The sequence below is a fragment of the Taeniopygia guttata genome, chromosome 4 (assembly GCF_048771995.1).
Source record: "Taeniopygia guttata chromosome 4, bTaeGut7.mat, whole genome shotgun sequence".
In the NCBI taxonomy this organism is placed as follows: Eukaryota; Metazoa; Chordata; class Aves; order Passeriformes; family Estrildidae; genus Taeniopygia; species Taeniopygia guttata.
The window spans coordinates 21,703,944-21,719,771 of record NC_133028.1 but is presented as its reverse complement, the minus strand read 5'-3'; the positions used below and the strand labels follow the sequence as shown (position 1 = coordinate 21,719,771).

Here is a 15,828-nt window from a genome sequence, read left to right as displayed (position 1 = left end):
TGAAAAAATCTGCCTCCCTTGTTGATTTTATTATGACTTTAGCAGAGCATTTGTGCCTCACAGTAGAGCACTGTGTGATTGTATCTATTTATTTATTTATTTGCTTTAAGATACTTTCCTGGAGGAAAAGCCACCCATTATCTCTCCATATGGGGAAACCTTTATTTGTGACAACGCTAAAGATGCTGAAGTAAGTTGAAAAGCATGAATGTATATAGTGTGCCTTCACTTTAATCTTGATGGTGGATATTTCATACTCGCCTTAATTCTTTTTATTTTGTGCTCTTTTAGTTGCTGGTACTTTTTCTGTTATTTTGGGTATATGCAAAGGGTTTATGACATAAGTATATGAGGACTAATGACTTTTGTTAATATCAAAATATGAAGTATATGTTCAACAGTAATAGGAAGCTGCAGTGTGTGTTTTGGTTGTTTCTTTTTTTCTTTTCTTTTTTTTTTTTCTTTTTTTAAACCAACATAGGACAGATAACTGATTTTGTTTAACCCCATTGGCCAGAGCTGCCGTATTTAGGTACAGTCCTTTGTGCATAACTGAGGGGAAGCCGTTGAAATTTGAAACGTTAGAATTTACTAAGAAGGCTAACAGTGGCTTTCTTCTCATCTGAGAATTGCAGATCAAGACTGGATATCTCTGCACAGACTTTTTCATATCCTGTGAAAGCAGCTTGTACATTAGGTTAGGTGATATGATGGTCACATTTGGCCATGCCCTCTTTCAATTCCTGTATATGAAAGTTCTCAGGACTTTTTAGTTCTTGCATGATATTTTCATGCATCTCCTAAACTTGGTGTATTCCCAGAAAGTCACTTTTCTTTTAGGATTCTCTGAAGTGAACGTTTTTGTTGGGGTCAGTGGTTGATAGTGTGCATGCCACACATAATATGTGGACAGACTTCTGAATCACGTGGAGGGAGATATGAGAGGTAAATTAGCTTAGTGAGGCATCTGCCAAATGCCATGAATTTCCAGCTCCTACTTCTGTCTCAGCAAGAAGCAGACCAGAAATTGTTGATTTAGTGATTACTTACATTTTTCCAGCCAATTTCAAGCCACAGAACTAAAGATAACAGAAAATTCTTCTGTCCTGGTCTTCAATCTAATGTTTCATTTTTACATTATTGTAAACTATTGACTAAAATAAAAACTACTCAAATGGATATCTAGGGTTTTTCTTTCTCCCATTCTAATTTCTTTAGAATTGGTCAATAAAAGTAAATGGTTCAAATTTTGTCTTCTAATGAGAGTAGTTTTAAAGGAATAAAAGCAGTCTCTTTTTGATGTATACATTGTTTTGGACTATGCTTTTTTGTTGTTATTGAGCTTTTAACACAGTACATATAAAATCATACCGTGTCTTTCCTACTAGTTCTTGTTATGTGCATGCAAAGCTAACTTTAGAGTATTCATTTTCTTTCCTTGAATGCAATGCCTTGTCCGTGCTAGTTATTGTTGTCTCTGCCAATCTCTTTAAAAATTCAAAATTTAACTTTGTTATAATTGTTTCAATGGTCTAAGCTGTTTTTGTAGAAAAAGTTTCTTAGCCCTCTTGTTACTTCTTAGCGTTATTCTGTACATTAAATTGAAATGGTTGTTTATGAAAAAGCATACACAGAAAGGTTGTTAGCGCTCTTTCTTATCTCATAAAGGTACAAAGTACAAAAATACCATGCTGTTAAACTGGGTTAACGGCTTGAAACTAAATTGCTGTTTTGCTGGTTGAAGAATCATGATTAATGCAGTATACTGTGACATCCTTTACCTGATCTGAAGATTTGGATTTTAATATCACTTCCATGCATGTGAACAGTTTCTTGTGTTATGTTTTATCACATGCCTGTTGGAAACTTCATAGCTGATTTTAGTTCCATTAGCACTTAATTGTGGACAAAGGTCATAAAGAGAACTATAAAACAAACATCTTGAGATACATTTCACTTTCAGTGTTTTTTTTTCAGCAGAAGAAAATATCCTAGGAACAAATAAGAATATTTAGATAACACTGTAAAGTAGCTGAGATTTTAGATCTTGTTGCTGCTGCTTCTTTTAAAGTCATGAGACTATAGTTTGTCCATATATATTAAAAGATGTTAAGTTATACTTACTGACTGAAATTTTCTTCTAAGGGCTTGTAAGTTAGCCATCACCCTTCCTTCTGTTTCATTGGTGTAAAGAAAAGGCTTCTGTAGACTTTTATGAAGGGAGGGACTGTAGCAATAGGTAATGAGTCACTACAGACTGGAAGTAAGTGAGCATGAGAGAACAGGGGAATGAAGGTTAATAAAGAAAATATGCCTTAGATTTGGGTCATGAAGAAAGATAAGTATAAAGAGAAACCTCTGAAGGGCAACCTGAATATGGAACTGGTTTTTTTTTTTTTTAATGCTGATTTAAAAACAACACAAAAATCCACTCAAAAAATCACTCAAAAATCCAGGTGTTTTAGTAGCATTTTATTGTTGTGTCTAACTAAAAGAGTCAAGTATGTTAGAATTCCTCCAGAGGAAGATTGAATTCTAGTGTGTTTAGGCCTCACAAGTGAAATACTGGCTTTATTTCTTGCTGTAGACAGACTAAATTAAACATGCAATCTGAGCTCGGTAAAATGTGTGAACTTCTGGGTATTGGAATACTATGGAAGGCTGGCTTTGTTGCATTTCGTGAGAAAATGCTTTTTATAATACCTCAGACACTTGAAGGAGGTGGGGATTTTGTCTTGTATTGAGTCTGAGCATCTTGCAGGATATTTCTGTAAACAGGACAGTGCAAATACTTGGGTTTTCATTTGTTTGAAACAGATTTTTGTGAGCAAATAGAACTTCTTCATTTGTGGACTTTTACATTTTAAATACTACTGACAATAGAAATGCATTTCTTAGTTATTGCTTGGAAGTTATGTGGCTCTCTGAATTCACTCAAGTACTGAAGAGTATGGCGTGAGCACAAGCAGGACATCAAACTGTTGTAATGTAATGCCTGTTTGTGACAGGCAGGAAGAGGTACTACCATGTAGCTTCAGTGGGGATGGATTTCACTTGGATCCTGATAAACAAATGAAGATACAGGATATCAGTATCCTATTTTTACTCTGAAGATGTTTCTTGCACCATGATATTAGCATCTTAACTACTGTGCAGAAGTGTGGCCATTTCCCCTTCTTTTGGGAGATTCCAGGCAATGCAAATACTTGATAAACAGTGGATAGATTGCTTTTGAGTTTTCTATTTAATTTGTTTACAAGGTATATTGATGCTTTTTGCTTAGTTTTTTGTAGGGTTTCTTTGGTTGGTTTTGTATGTGTGGGGAGTTCCTATTATTTGTTTGTTTGGTTGGTTTTTTGTTTTGTTTGGTTTTTTTTGTTTTTTTAGCCCCATTTTAGCTCTTTAGCTGCAGCATTTTTAGCTCCTTTAGCTCTTTAGCTGCAGCATAGTACTGTGATGTGTGGGTGGTTAGGTTTTGGTGGGTTTTTATTTTTATAATGGGTCTGGTTGGCAGAGGAAGACAGTTCACCTAGATTTATCCTAGCATCAGACTGATTTCTGCATTTTTGCTGCGCATTTCCTCTGCTTTGAACTATGTCTTTTTTTAGTCTTGCCTTCCCATGTTGCCAAGGTACAGTCCTCAAGTACAAGATTATGAGCTGCTACTCAGAAAACAAATGGCAGTGTTGTGAAAGCTTATCCTCTTTGTTTCTGCCGTTGTTCAGCTTCGTTGCATACACATAAAACCTTAAATTAGTTAATTAAAACACTTCTGTCAGAAAGCATGAAGATGTTAAATTTAGGGTTTTTTAAAGGAAGAAAGACATATTGAAAAGCTTAGGAGTGCAATATGATTGTCACATTAAGTTTAGTAAGTGTGAAATGTAATGCTCACGAGCAGTGTTAACCTTGACATTTTGTATGCTGCAAGCAGTTTACAAAGCAGTGTGATAAAGAATTCTAAGAAAAAGTCAATAGATGAGCCTTTTAGGAAGAAGTTCTTAGCAAGAAACAACCCCAAAAAAACCAATGAGATACATTGAGTGTGTCTGAGTTCAGTGTTGCTTTAGGATTTTCAATTTGCCATTATTTTATCTTTAGTGTTCTGTGAAGGCTGTACATTTATTCCAAGAAGAAATATTGTTATGAAAGATAGGCTACCAGTGGCAAATCATAAATGGTACTTAACCTGCATATAAGAAGTGTCTCTTGAGCTTAAAAAATATTCAGTTGTTGTGGTTTAACTGGGTTCAACTAGAGCAGCTGGTAACTAGAACACAGCTGCTTGCTCACTCCCACTGCAGTGAGAACTGGAAAACAAGTAACCTCTTAGATGGTGGAATAAAACCAGTTTAATAATTACTACAAAGAAAAATGCAATAATAATACTAATGCTGGTAGGAACTCTAGTGGAAAGCAGAAAGCACGATGCTCTGTGCTATGGAACATCCATTTGGCCAGTTTAGATCAGCTGTCCTGGCCATGCACCCTCCCGGCTTCCTGTGCCTGTTCTCGCTGGCAGAGCATGGGAAACTATAAAGTCCTTGACTTCGAGTAAGCTGTACCCAGCAACATCAGTGTGTTATCAGCGTTATTCTCATTCTCAAATGCAAAACATAGCCCTGTACAGCTGCTGGGAAGAAAATAGACTCTGTCCCTGCCAAAACCGGGATGTCAGTGGTTTCTCGAGAAAAATTGGATCAGTGGTATTTCTGTATACTGAATCTCTATCTGATTTGTTTGTATCAGGTGTTTTGGGCCATGCTTAAATATTGAAAATAACATTTCTTAGAATACAAAAATCAGCTTTCAAGTGCATGTTTGAAAATGGGGGAAAGAACAGCATTGCTAGCTAGGCTGTTTGTGTGAGATTTGTATCTACAGTAATTTAAACATCACTTACTCCTTCAGTACAAACGTTAGTTACAATATATTTCTTTTCTAGGAACTTCATGGAAATGAATCCCTGGCTTGTGAAAATAAATTGAATCTAGGAATGAATGAAGAATATTCTTCCAAGAGTCTATGGTATTAAATACAAATTACTGAGAAACTCAAAATGTAAAGAAGAAAATGTTATTTACTGATGTAACAAGTGCCTCTGGCTCTGAGGGCACAACCATGACTGTATTTATTTTCTTCTGTTTGAGGCTTTACTCCATCCTATATGAGGCAAACCTGGGAACTGTGGCTGTTCTGAGACTCTTTAAACTATGTTATAGAATCTCTTGTTGATTTGGAGAGTGTCCCTGTTTTCCGCAGTTAGAATAAGGAAGACCAAGTTCCATTTTTATATGTCTCATAGCTAACTGTGTCTGACTGCTGTCATAATTTACTTTGTCATTAGAAAAAAACCCAACCCATCCAAACAAGCACAAAACTAGAACACATTCGCCACTCCTGTCATGAGACAGTGGCCAGTGGCTTGATGAAGTAGGTACTAATGTGCTTCTCAGTTTTCCAGTCTACACCAGGTTCTGTTGAGATGGGAGATGGAAGAGAGAGGTTATAATGCAAGCCATCAAAAGTATTCAAAAGAGCAAAGCTAGTTTTCTGAGGAAGGAGAATTTACTTTAAAATTTCCGTTCCGGCTTCCAAAGGAGTGTTATCTTGGTACTACTCCTCTTGAATGGAGAAAGGAGGATTCAGGATGGTCACAGTTAAAAGATAGATTGTATTTAGCAGGTCTGTGGTTCACTTTGATTATACAAGTTATAAACATACTTACATCTTACCAGTATTTGTTCTAATTAATAATTTTATGTACTTGTGCATTGTAGTAATACATTTTAAAAGTAAAATTCACTTTTTCTTTCCACTTACTTTAGTAATCAGAAAGAGAAGACAAAAGAATTTACAAAAAATGAATCCTTGTCCCAGGAACACCCATCATTAACACCAGAAGAATCTGAAAGTGAATCTGTATATTCTACTGTGGAACAACATTCTTTGTCTTTAAAAAAAAAGAAAAATAAAACCAAAAGACACTCGGCATCTTGCAGTAAGATACAAAGTGGAGATTCTGATCGCTTGGCCAGTGAGCAAATAAACTTTTGGCAATTTGGTGGAGATCGGACTTTGATTGGAAATGAATCAATAACACCATATGCTTGCTTTTATGGACCATCAGTAAAGAAAGTTAAAGCAGGATGGCTGGATAAATTATCCCCTCAAGGGTATGGTATTTGCAGTGGTTTTTGTGTAATTGTGACAATAAATGTTTGCATGAGAGATATTAAGTTTGTAGTCACTGCTTAATATTTATAGTGGAAGGGGAAAGGGAATTGTTTTCATTGAAAGACCAAGCTTTTGTGAATTTAAAACTTTTTAATGATGTTACCTATCCTAAAGTCTTTTTAGGAGATGTGCTCAGGGAAAATATATTTCTTAAAATTGTTGATCTCCACTCATGAGCTATAGTGAAAAAATATAGAAAGTAGTTGTGCCAGTATTTCCAGTTGCTACATTTTTGCTGATTTTTTGTAGGCTGCAAAGTAAATGAAAACAAACTCTGATTCTGAAATACTACTTTACTAATTTGGCCATGGATTGTAATTTAATAATTAGTGTGACTGGAGGCCCTGTTGCTTTCTGTCTGTGTTACTTGAGCTTTGAGTTTAGAGTTCACCTGGGCTGACTTCCTCCTGTTTAATTTATTTTTTTGCCTAAAATTTGATGGTAGAAATCTGAGCTCAATTCTTAAGATTGCAAATAATGAAGAGAAGGAACCACAATAGAAAATAAATTCTGTCTGTCACATTTGGGAGTTAAATGACAACAACAGCAACAACATATCTTATATTTGATTTGTTATAAGTTCTTTGTTTTATTTTAATTGATTTTAAACTCCAGCTATCATTAGACTGTTTTTCACTAAAGAATGCTTCATTAGCAGATCTTCCATCATAAATAGTTGCTAACTCTGAAATTCTTCTAACCTCCTTTTAAATTGTAGTTTTCAGTTTCCATTTTTCATATGACTTATGTTCTTATGAATTCTGTGAATCCTTTTTTGTATTGGAAGTAGCACAGTTTTACTTTTTAAGTCTATTTCCGCTCTTCATTAGGACTTAGCATCTAGAAATTGAAACTGTTGTATTTGTTAGTGCTATAATACATCTACAGCACTTCTATTCAAGCCTTAGTAGATCTGCATTCTTTGTTCTCAGGACTGTTCTTTGAGCTGTGCTGAAAGATATTAAAGTGTTTGGCCTTTCCTTTGATTATTTGTTACCATAATAATCCTCAGCAATATAATTCAGTGTATAATTTTTTTTTTTTTAGTGGGACATTTATGTTATTAAATTGCTTTGGAATACAACTGTATTTGAACACACTGGAAGAAGCTCTGTTGTATAGCAATTTCCAATTTTTTCTTGCTCCTTTCTAGGGAATCTGATTTGACATGATATCTTTTTTTATTTTGGTTTTGTGTCAATACAATGATGCATTGTTGAAGGTAATTGACAAGAAGGAATAAGAGGTTTAATAAAATTCTTTTACCATCACAGAATTTGAATGTGCTCAAAACTATTTTGTTTCCTTTTTAAATTGTTTTGATAGTTTTGTCCACATTTATGGATTGCCATTTACCAAAGAATAATTATCCACTTTTTTTTTTTTTTAGAATTATTGGAGAGCTACAGTTAGCCGTAACTTTTGTTTTACTTTACTTACAGGATTTTCTTTTAAACACTTTTAGCAGTTAACTAGCAGAGTGATGAGAAGTATAATTCTTGATTCCAGCTGGCTTGTCTTGCTCTATTTGGAGGGATAGAGCTGAGAACAAGTTACAAAAATTCAAGAAAGTGTTGCATGAGAATATATTATTTGGAAAAGATAATGAGTTAACCACAAAATCAGTAGTGGTTAGTACTGAGTAAAAAAGTTGCATGGTCATTAGCCTTGATCCAGTGACAGTCCACAGCTACATTTCAAGGACTTTTTCTCAGGGGTGGTTCAGTGAATGATACATTTTTTTTCTTTTACTTACAACACCATTTCTCAAACGTCTGAAGAATTAAAAAAACCCAACTAAATTTTAAAAAGAACTTTTTTTCAAACTATTTTTTCAAACTCACTGTCATATTTTATTTCATTTCCCATCAACAGAATATTTCCTTCTGCTCTTCACCTCCCATTCTTTTTATAAAGCTCCAATTTACACCCAGCAGTTTGTGACTCTCTGGGGAAAAGAATTTATACTGTTTTCTTAAATTGCTACAAATCATGTAATTAAAGTAAGGGCTCGCTTTTTTTTTTTTTTTTTTTTTTTTTAGTTAATTCACTATAATTTTTTTTAGTTAATTCACTATAATTGAACAGCTTTTCAGTTTGGTCACATTGTATGTGGTACTTAAGTTCACTCGTCCCTGTATAATCTTGAAGTTTATTGACATTTTAATGCAAAGTAGATGGTACACTGGCGTTTCCAGGTTATGAAAAATGATGATTTATTGTAGTCATATAATGCAAGTTAATTAAGCCAGAGCTATTATTTGATTAAAGTTTTGATAAGCTATCACAGTCTGCTGATCCTAATGCAGAGCACTCATTTAAAAGGAAAGGAAATAATGTTGGGAAAATACATTAATGGGGTCTTGTTCTTGCTTAATTAACTTGTTTAATAGATTTTAGAACTGAGACATTTTTAGGTGATAACTAACAATCTGTCAACATTTTTAGTGAGTGTAATGGACTACTTCAGGTTGATGTAAAAATATATTTTTAGAAGGTCTTTACAGAGCATGAGTTAATGGCACAATGAAAGTTTTCCATTAATGATGTCCAGCTGATAACACACATTGAAAATTAAATTTCATGTTGTACTTTTTGGGAGATGTGGTGTCCTGCTATTGTTTCATTGTCCAGAAGACAGAGTCTTGGGGAGATGTGTTGACATGGAATGACTGGAGGTGCCATAGCCTGTAAACAGAGATGTCCTTGTCATAAGCACAACACTAAGATGGTCACTTGAGGTTCTCAGCTTTCATTTTTGGAAAGTATCTTAATAGAGCTTGTGGCACTTAGTTATGCTCTATGTTCTGAATATTCACTTGAACAGAAAGCTAAACAAGATTTGACCTTTCTATAATTTGTGATTGAAACATTCTTAAAATCAGTGTTAGCTGTATATTAATTGTGTTAATTTTTGATTCACAGGAAACGTGTATTTCAGAAGCGCTGGGTTAAATTTGATGGAGAGAGCATTTCTTACTACAATAATGAAAAGGTAAGAGACATATTTTGGTCACGTTCAGAACAAAATGCATCTGTGTAATACGCAAAGTACTGTAATTAGAATCTGAATAATTAGAAATGAATATCCATCTTAGGTTAATTTTCAAATCTAAAATACTAGGGTGAGATGTAATTAAGTATTTTAAAGTGTCCTTGTCTTCATGTATTCATCCTTTTGTTTCCTAGAAGGGCTTGTATTACTCACCTTCCTAGGTAGATAGCATCTGATTTTTTTTTTTTTTTTTTGACTTTGACACTGATGCTGTTTTTAGAACAGAACAGGATCATGCTAAACGCTTTTAAGAGATGTTATTTTGATGGTGTTTGCCATGTGTCTTGTCATGGGAACCTAACATGCTGGAGATTGCAAGAGCAAAATTAAAAGTAGCATGGAAGACCATTAAAAAAAAAATGAAACAACCCAAACATATACACTTGTAGACTCTTTGATTAAAAGTGTCTTTTTCCTGTTTGTCTTCTGTGCATAATTGCATGTCATGGAACTAGGGTAGGTTTGAATGGGAATGTTCAAAAACAGTACGACAATGTGTAGGGCTGGTTTTGTTTCTGTACCTGAGGACTGAATCTTGCTGAAACATTTGCAGACTCATGAACTGCTTTGATTAAAGTAGTTCACTTCTTATATGTGATACAAAAATGCATTTTTAAATCATGGTTTTCAATAAAGTGCATATTCCTTGCAATTCTCGTGGAATTCCATGTAATTGCCCTTCAGAGCACTACACAATTCTTTTTCTTTTGCTCTGTGGTTTACTATTTAATTTTTCCTCTTGGAAGTAGTGAAGATCTTCTTAGACGTAAAAGTGATAGATGATTGTACAATATTCATGTTAAGGGAAGTTAAGGTTCCCTTCCATGTGCATATGTGTTATTTTAAATGCTGGAAACCATTTCCTGTTGGAGATGCATATTACATTAGGAAAATACAGTTTTAGGTAAAAGTTCTGAAACGATATGCTGATTGGTGGTAAGAGACCTATAGGTGGCTTATGATGGGGTGAGGATGTAAGAACTAAAGTAGGATGAGACTCATCTTCTGAGGGGCTGGGGAACTAAGAAGAAGCTCAAAAATTATTTACATTGGTATTTTTGTTTACTGACCGCAAACTTAAAACAATCTGTTTTTACTTGCTTACTTTGCTTCACTTGCAGAAGACGTGATTTTGTAGGTGAAGGAACAATAGAATAAGGTGAATAATGTTTGGATTGCAGTGACAAAAAGTGGTACCCCTTTGCAGTATATTGATCCCACAGCTTCAGAGGAGCAGAAAAGCAGGGTTAATCATTAAGAAAGACTTGAAAAAATACTGCAATGGGATTTGCTTAACACTATCTGTAACATAATTAGGGAAAAGAAATGCTAATAAAGAACTTAGTCTTTTATCTGCACTGGGATTTTTTTTTCCTTCCTTTTGAAAGTCACTGAAAATGTTGCTTGGAGGTCAGTTGTGCTAGAATAGCACTTGTTATGTGTCTGTTTGTCATAAGAGACTCCAGAAGTATTCCCTTCTGCTGAAATGAATGTTTAGAGTGTCACATGATATATAGGAAGCTACCAACTCTTCATCTTCTATTTAAAAGGTCTGTGTGGTAGGTTAGACTATCAGCAGCTTGGCACACACTTGTGTTGAAGCCTCTTTGTCTCACTTTTCCTGGAATCTGATTCCAAGCCTCACTCTGGGTATTGAAGGAAAAGCTGCTTGGTCTCTGTGTATACAGTTTCACCAAATCTGGGTGTCTGACTTGTTAACTTGGTGAGTCACATACGTGAAGAAATGTTGCATCTGAGAACTGCAAGGCCTGAAGCAAATTCTGGGAACTGAGGATTTGTTGAAACTCAAAATAGTTTGCAGATAGGAGGCAAACATAGTTAGTCACCAGTATTTCTTAGGGCGCAATGGGACTGTGCTGAATGAGCAGTGGTGTCACTCAAGAAAATGAGTTTTTGGTGCAGTGGTCTCTGCTGGGTCACTGTCTCCACATCTTGGGTGGTTATATTTCATGTAAGATGGATATCAGCCTTTTCATACTGTTGCTTGTGCATTGTTGCCTTGACATTATAAACAACTATTTGCAGACCCATCAAGACCTGTGTGCAGCTTGAGCTCTTTGCAAAGCCTTGCATGTCCCCCTTCATACCTACATAGCTGGCCATTTATATATTTAAATGGGGAAGTTGTTGATTTAATTTTAGAACTTAATGGCAAGTTCTGTCTGTTCTAATCTGTGTTTGTCTTAGGACATTCCAGCACAGGCAAGCATGTTATACTTTTTGTTTCATGTATCAATTAAAAGTAGTTCTCATACTTGAGAGAACTATACTTGAGAGAGTAGTATATCATACTTGATATTTTTCTTATTATAAGTAGAGAAGGTTAGACTCAGTGGAGTGGAACTGTTTATTTTACCCAGAAACACTACCAATATTAAATAGCTCTATTTGTCATTCAAATTAGGAGCTAGAGAGGAGTGAGGTTCTCAAGAAGGGGAAGTGTACTGCATGGCTAATGAAGAGTGAAATAACCGGAGACTATAGAGGGAAGACACAGAGACTATTATTCCTGAAAATGCCCATATCAGTGCTTCTTCGAATGATTTAAGCACCAATTTCATACATCTTTTTCTAACCTTGTTTTAGTTGTGTATCAACTTCTACCTAATAGAGAGCTCTTCTTTACTTTGTATCTGCATACATGAAAAAAAGATTCAGCTTTTAACAAATAGCATCTGACCTAGGGAAAGTTTTGGGTTGAATCTGTGTTGCTGTCATTTCTTGCGTGTTCCTGGTCCTGAGAAAGCTCTGAGTAATCAGAGCAATGTCCCTTGTGGCTTTGTCTCAACAGAGTGTGGTTAACTGAGGAGGAGAAGGTAGAATCTGAGTTGCTTTTTCAGCTACCCTATATACACAAGTTTTGTTTCAAATTTCTTCCTGCTTTTCACAGAAATCTGATGTTTTACCATGCACTTTATAGTAAGGCAGAAACTTCTGTTTAGTTGAAGGTTTTTATTTAAAACAGCTTAGCATCCCTGACAAATGTATTAGTGATTTAGGAAAAAGATTTCACTCTTCAAGTGGAGAACTTCAGTTTTTTTCTTGTGTCACAGTATAAGTGAGCATTACAAAGAGCAAAATTCACTGCAAAGCAGATGAATCACTGTCATTCCTGAAATAGGTCATACTTAATCAGTTGTGGAAGTAAAACCAAAGTAGTCCAAAATGGTATTTTCCAGGGTCCATTAGCTCGTCTCTGAATCACAACCATTAAGGAGTGATGTGGGACTTTATTTGAAAATTAAAGTTTCTGCTGAACCAGCCAATTTAAAAAAAAACACCCAAACATTTTGCTTTTCCCTGCTAGAATTTTTTTTGTCAGAGAATTCTTAGCAGCTCTAAAATTAGTTTACACCACTCAGTAACAGAACAAATAGCTGTGAAATTCTTGGCTGTGTTTGTTTTCTATAGTCTTAAATAATTCACCTAATTTCTAGTCTGGAGTATTTCAAAGAGAGATATTGTATCTTGATCTACAAGAGCTTTGTAACAGGCATTTTTTTTTGCTCATGAAAGAAAAGCTGCTGCACAAGAAAGATAGATTGAAAATTATTATGGTTTAAACTGTACTTGAAAATATGTATGCCTTGGAGAACAAAGCTTTAAAAAGGATGATGGATGATTGTTTAAATAGCAAAGCAAAACTATGCTCAGCTTAAAAGGAAAGTGAAAGAAATAAAATAGTTGTAACTTCCAGCAGTCTGTTATTCTCTTGCAGTAGTACCGTATATAGCCAGTAGATGCCTGCAAACACCATAACATATTTATAGCTGAACACCTACAAAAATAGTATATGTAAAATTTTTGTTTTACCGTGGAAGGATCAGTAGTTAACTTAATATCCAACCTCATTAAAAATATGTTAAAATCACTCTTTTAACAAATATAACCATAATAAAAATAGCTATGTAATTCTCTCTATGGTCATTCTAAGTATTATTCCTTGTGTGTAACTATAGTAACATGCTTGCTTCTGCTGTGTTTCAATATTTCTGTTTATTTATCTGCTAAACTACGTTTGCTGACATGTATTAGTACCTCAGAGTGAAACAACATTAGTATACTAAACTCAGTAAACAAAAAAATGGTGCAGTGTATCATCCTTCCTGCCTCATGTTCACAGTGTTTCTTGAGTGCTTATATGAGTCTGTTACAATAATTTATACTTTGGGAGGGAAGTTTTTACAACACAGTTTCTTTATGGGGGTGCCTCGGACTATTACTGCTTCTGAATCATAAATTTCACCAGTATATCTGAGTTGTCTTGGTCAGAAAATGAACTGATGAAAGTACAGTGGAGTCAAGAGCAGCATTAACTCTGGAATCCAGAAATAATACAGATGTATTTCTGAAGGGCACGTCTGCTTCAGCTTTCCTTCCTGTCAACCCCCACCACGAACCCTTAGGTTAATAACTTTAAAAGGGAGCTACTTGAAGGAAATACTTGTAGCAGTTCCTTTTTCCCATCTTGCATTTGTGTTCCATTCAGTTGTCCTAATACCTAGTTGGAAATCTAAAAATACTGGGAAAATTTGTGCTGACCCTAGATTATTGTGGTTTAACCTCAGCCAGCAACCACGCCCCACACCTACTCACTGTTCTCACAGTCAGGATGGTGAGAGAATCAGAGAATAAACCTGAGAACTTATGGGTTGAGATAGAGACTCTTTGGGAGGTAAAGCAAAAGTTCTGCACAAGCAAACCAAGGAGTTCATCCACCACTTCTCATGGGCATGCAGGTGTTTGGCCATCCCCAGGAGAGCAGGACTCTATTCTGCTTAATTGTTACTTGACAAACTCCATCACTGTGAGCATCTCCCAGCTTTATATACTGAACATGTGGTATGGATGTCTTTCAGGTGTGCTGGGGTAAGTAGTGAAGGGGTTAACATACTCAGTTATATTAAGTGTGGTGAGCTCCCTAAACATCATGACAAGTAGTGTTACATCAGAGAAATTTAAAATTCCATGATAATTAAATATTTTGACTGCCTTTTTATTACAGGAAGTGTTCTCAAAAGGAATAATACTGCTCTCTGCAATAGCAACAGTGAGAGTTCATGGGGAGAGTAAGTTTGAAGTTGTCACATCCCATAGGACTTTTGTTTTCCGTGCGGATAAAGAAGGTAAGTAGATGTGTGTTTCAAAAATTGCCAAAAAGCCATGTAATCACTGTTGACAAATTCTGTTTGTGAAATTTAGCTTCTTATACTATGAAAAATATTTCTGGAATCCAGTTGGTTTAAGCTTATAAAGTGAAACTGGAGATAACTCTAAACTTTGTAAGAAAAATGGAAGTTGTTGTACAATAGTTTTTTCAAATATCAAAATGATAAGACTATTTTGCTGACTCTTCTGCCTCCTCCTCCATCCTTCCCAAAGATTAATTTGTTTGAACATTTCTGAAGTCTCACTAGCAGCTCTTACAGCCTGTGTGCTCTCAGACATCTCTGAATCACCACTTGATAAAAAATTGACAAAGAGACAATGAATGATGCCTGGGATGTGCTGCTGTGATTAAAGGAGATCTGAGATTTTCTGTCCTATACAGTATTTTTAGCCAGGTATTGATAGAGATTACAAATGTAAATTGTAGCAAGGAAGTTCATATGCCTTCTAATTGAATGCTTTATCAACCCTACAGCTGTAATATGTGGAATCAATATCATTGCATGTATAATTTGTTTATGGAAACAAATAAAAATGAATGCTTAGGAAAAAGGAATTGTGCAATATGTATTTACAGCAGTGCATGCCAGAACCATTATAGCTCTGGGGTCTCTCAGCATTTCCATTTTCAAATCCCACTTTTGTGGGTTATAGTTGGTAGTAAACATTTGCTGCAGGCCGTAACAGGAGTGCAGCATCAGTGAACAAATCCTTCTTATCAGGTTTGGCTCAAATAATTTCAGTCATTTTTATGCTTGTAGCTGAGTTTAAAAATATGTATTTCTTTTTTTTTTTTTGTGTTTCTCTTCAAAATTTATTTTAGTTTTTTTTTCATAGATTATAATATAACCATCTTGGTGCAATACATTTTGGAGGGCTGCAAGTTTTTTTTTGTAGGCCTTTGCCTTGTATATTATAAAAGTGTTAAAAACTTATGCTGACTTGTAAAATATATTCAGAGCAACCCCTTGTTATACATGAAATTCCATTTTCATACAGTATATAACTATCTTTGGACATAGTAAGATGTCTGTAAAGCTGTTCACTTAAGGTTAGAAATATAAGGAATGTGGCACAGAACTGAATGATGTATTCCCAGTAAAGTATGTAAATAACCCTGCTTGATTTCTGTTATATGCAAAAAACTGTCGGAATCTGTGGGTATTGGTGATTCCGAGATTGTAGAAAGTCTCTGTCTTTCTGCCCCGATGCCAAAGAAGAAGCCATAATTCATCTGTGCTGGTTTCAAGGCTGTTTATTCTTGCTTATCTCTAACATGTTCTGCTGCCCTGCTGCGGGTCTGTCCTGCAGGGCAGCGTGTGGGGCTCTGCCCCTCAGTGGGATGT

General features: G+C 35.2%; 1 protein-coding gene across 3 annotated transcripts in view; it reads left to right on the top strand.

Annotated features, from left to right (window-relative positions):
- ARAP2 (ArfGAP with RhoGAP domain, ankyrin repeat and PH domain 2) overlaps positions 1 to 15,828 on the top strand; it is a 117,624-nt gene that overhangs the window by 13,379 nt on the left and 88,417 nt on the right. For all 3 annotated transcript variants that reach the window (XM_072928059.1, XM_072928060.1, XM_072928061.1), the window contains exons 4-8: positions 111 to 190; positions 4,946 to 5,028; positions 5,829 to 6,176; positions 9,163 to 9,232; positions 14,319 to 14,439. In XM_072928059.1, coding sequence (XP_072784160.1) covers positions 111 to 190; positions 4,946 to 5,028; positions 5,829 to 6,176; positions 9,163 to 9,232; positions 14,319 to 14,439 — 702 coding nt within the window. The remainder of the gene's footprint in view (positions 1 to 110; positions 191 to 4,945; positions 5,029 to 5,828; positions 6,177 to 9,162; positions 9,233 to 14,318; positions 14,440 to 15,828) is intronic.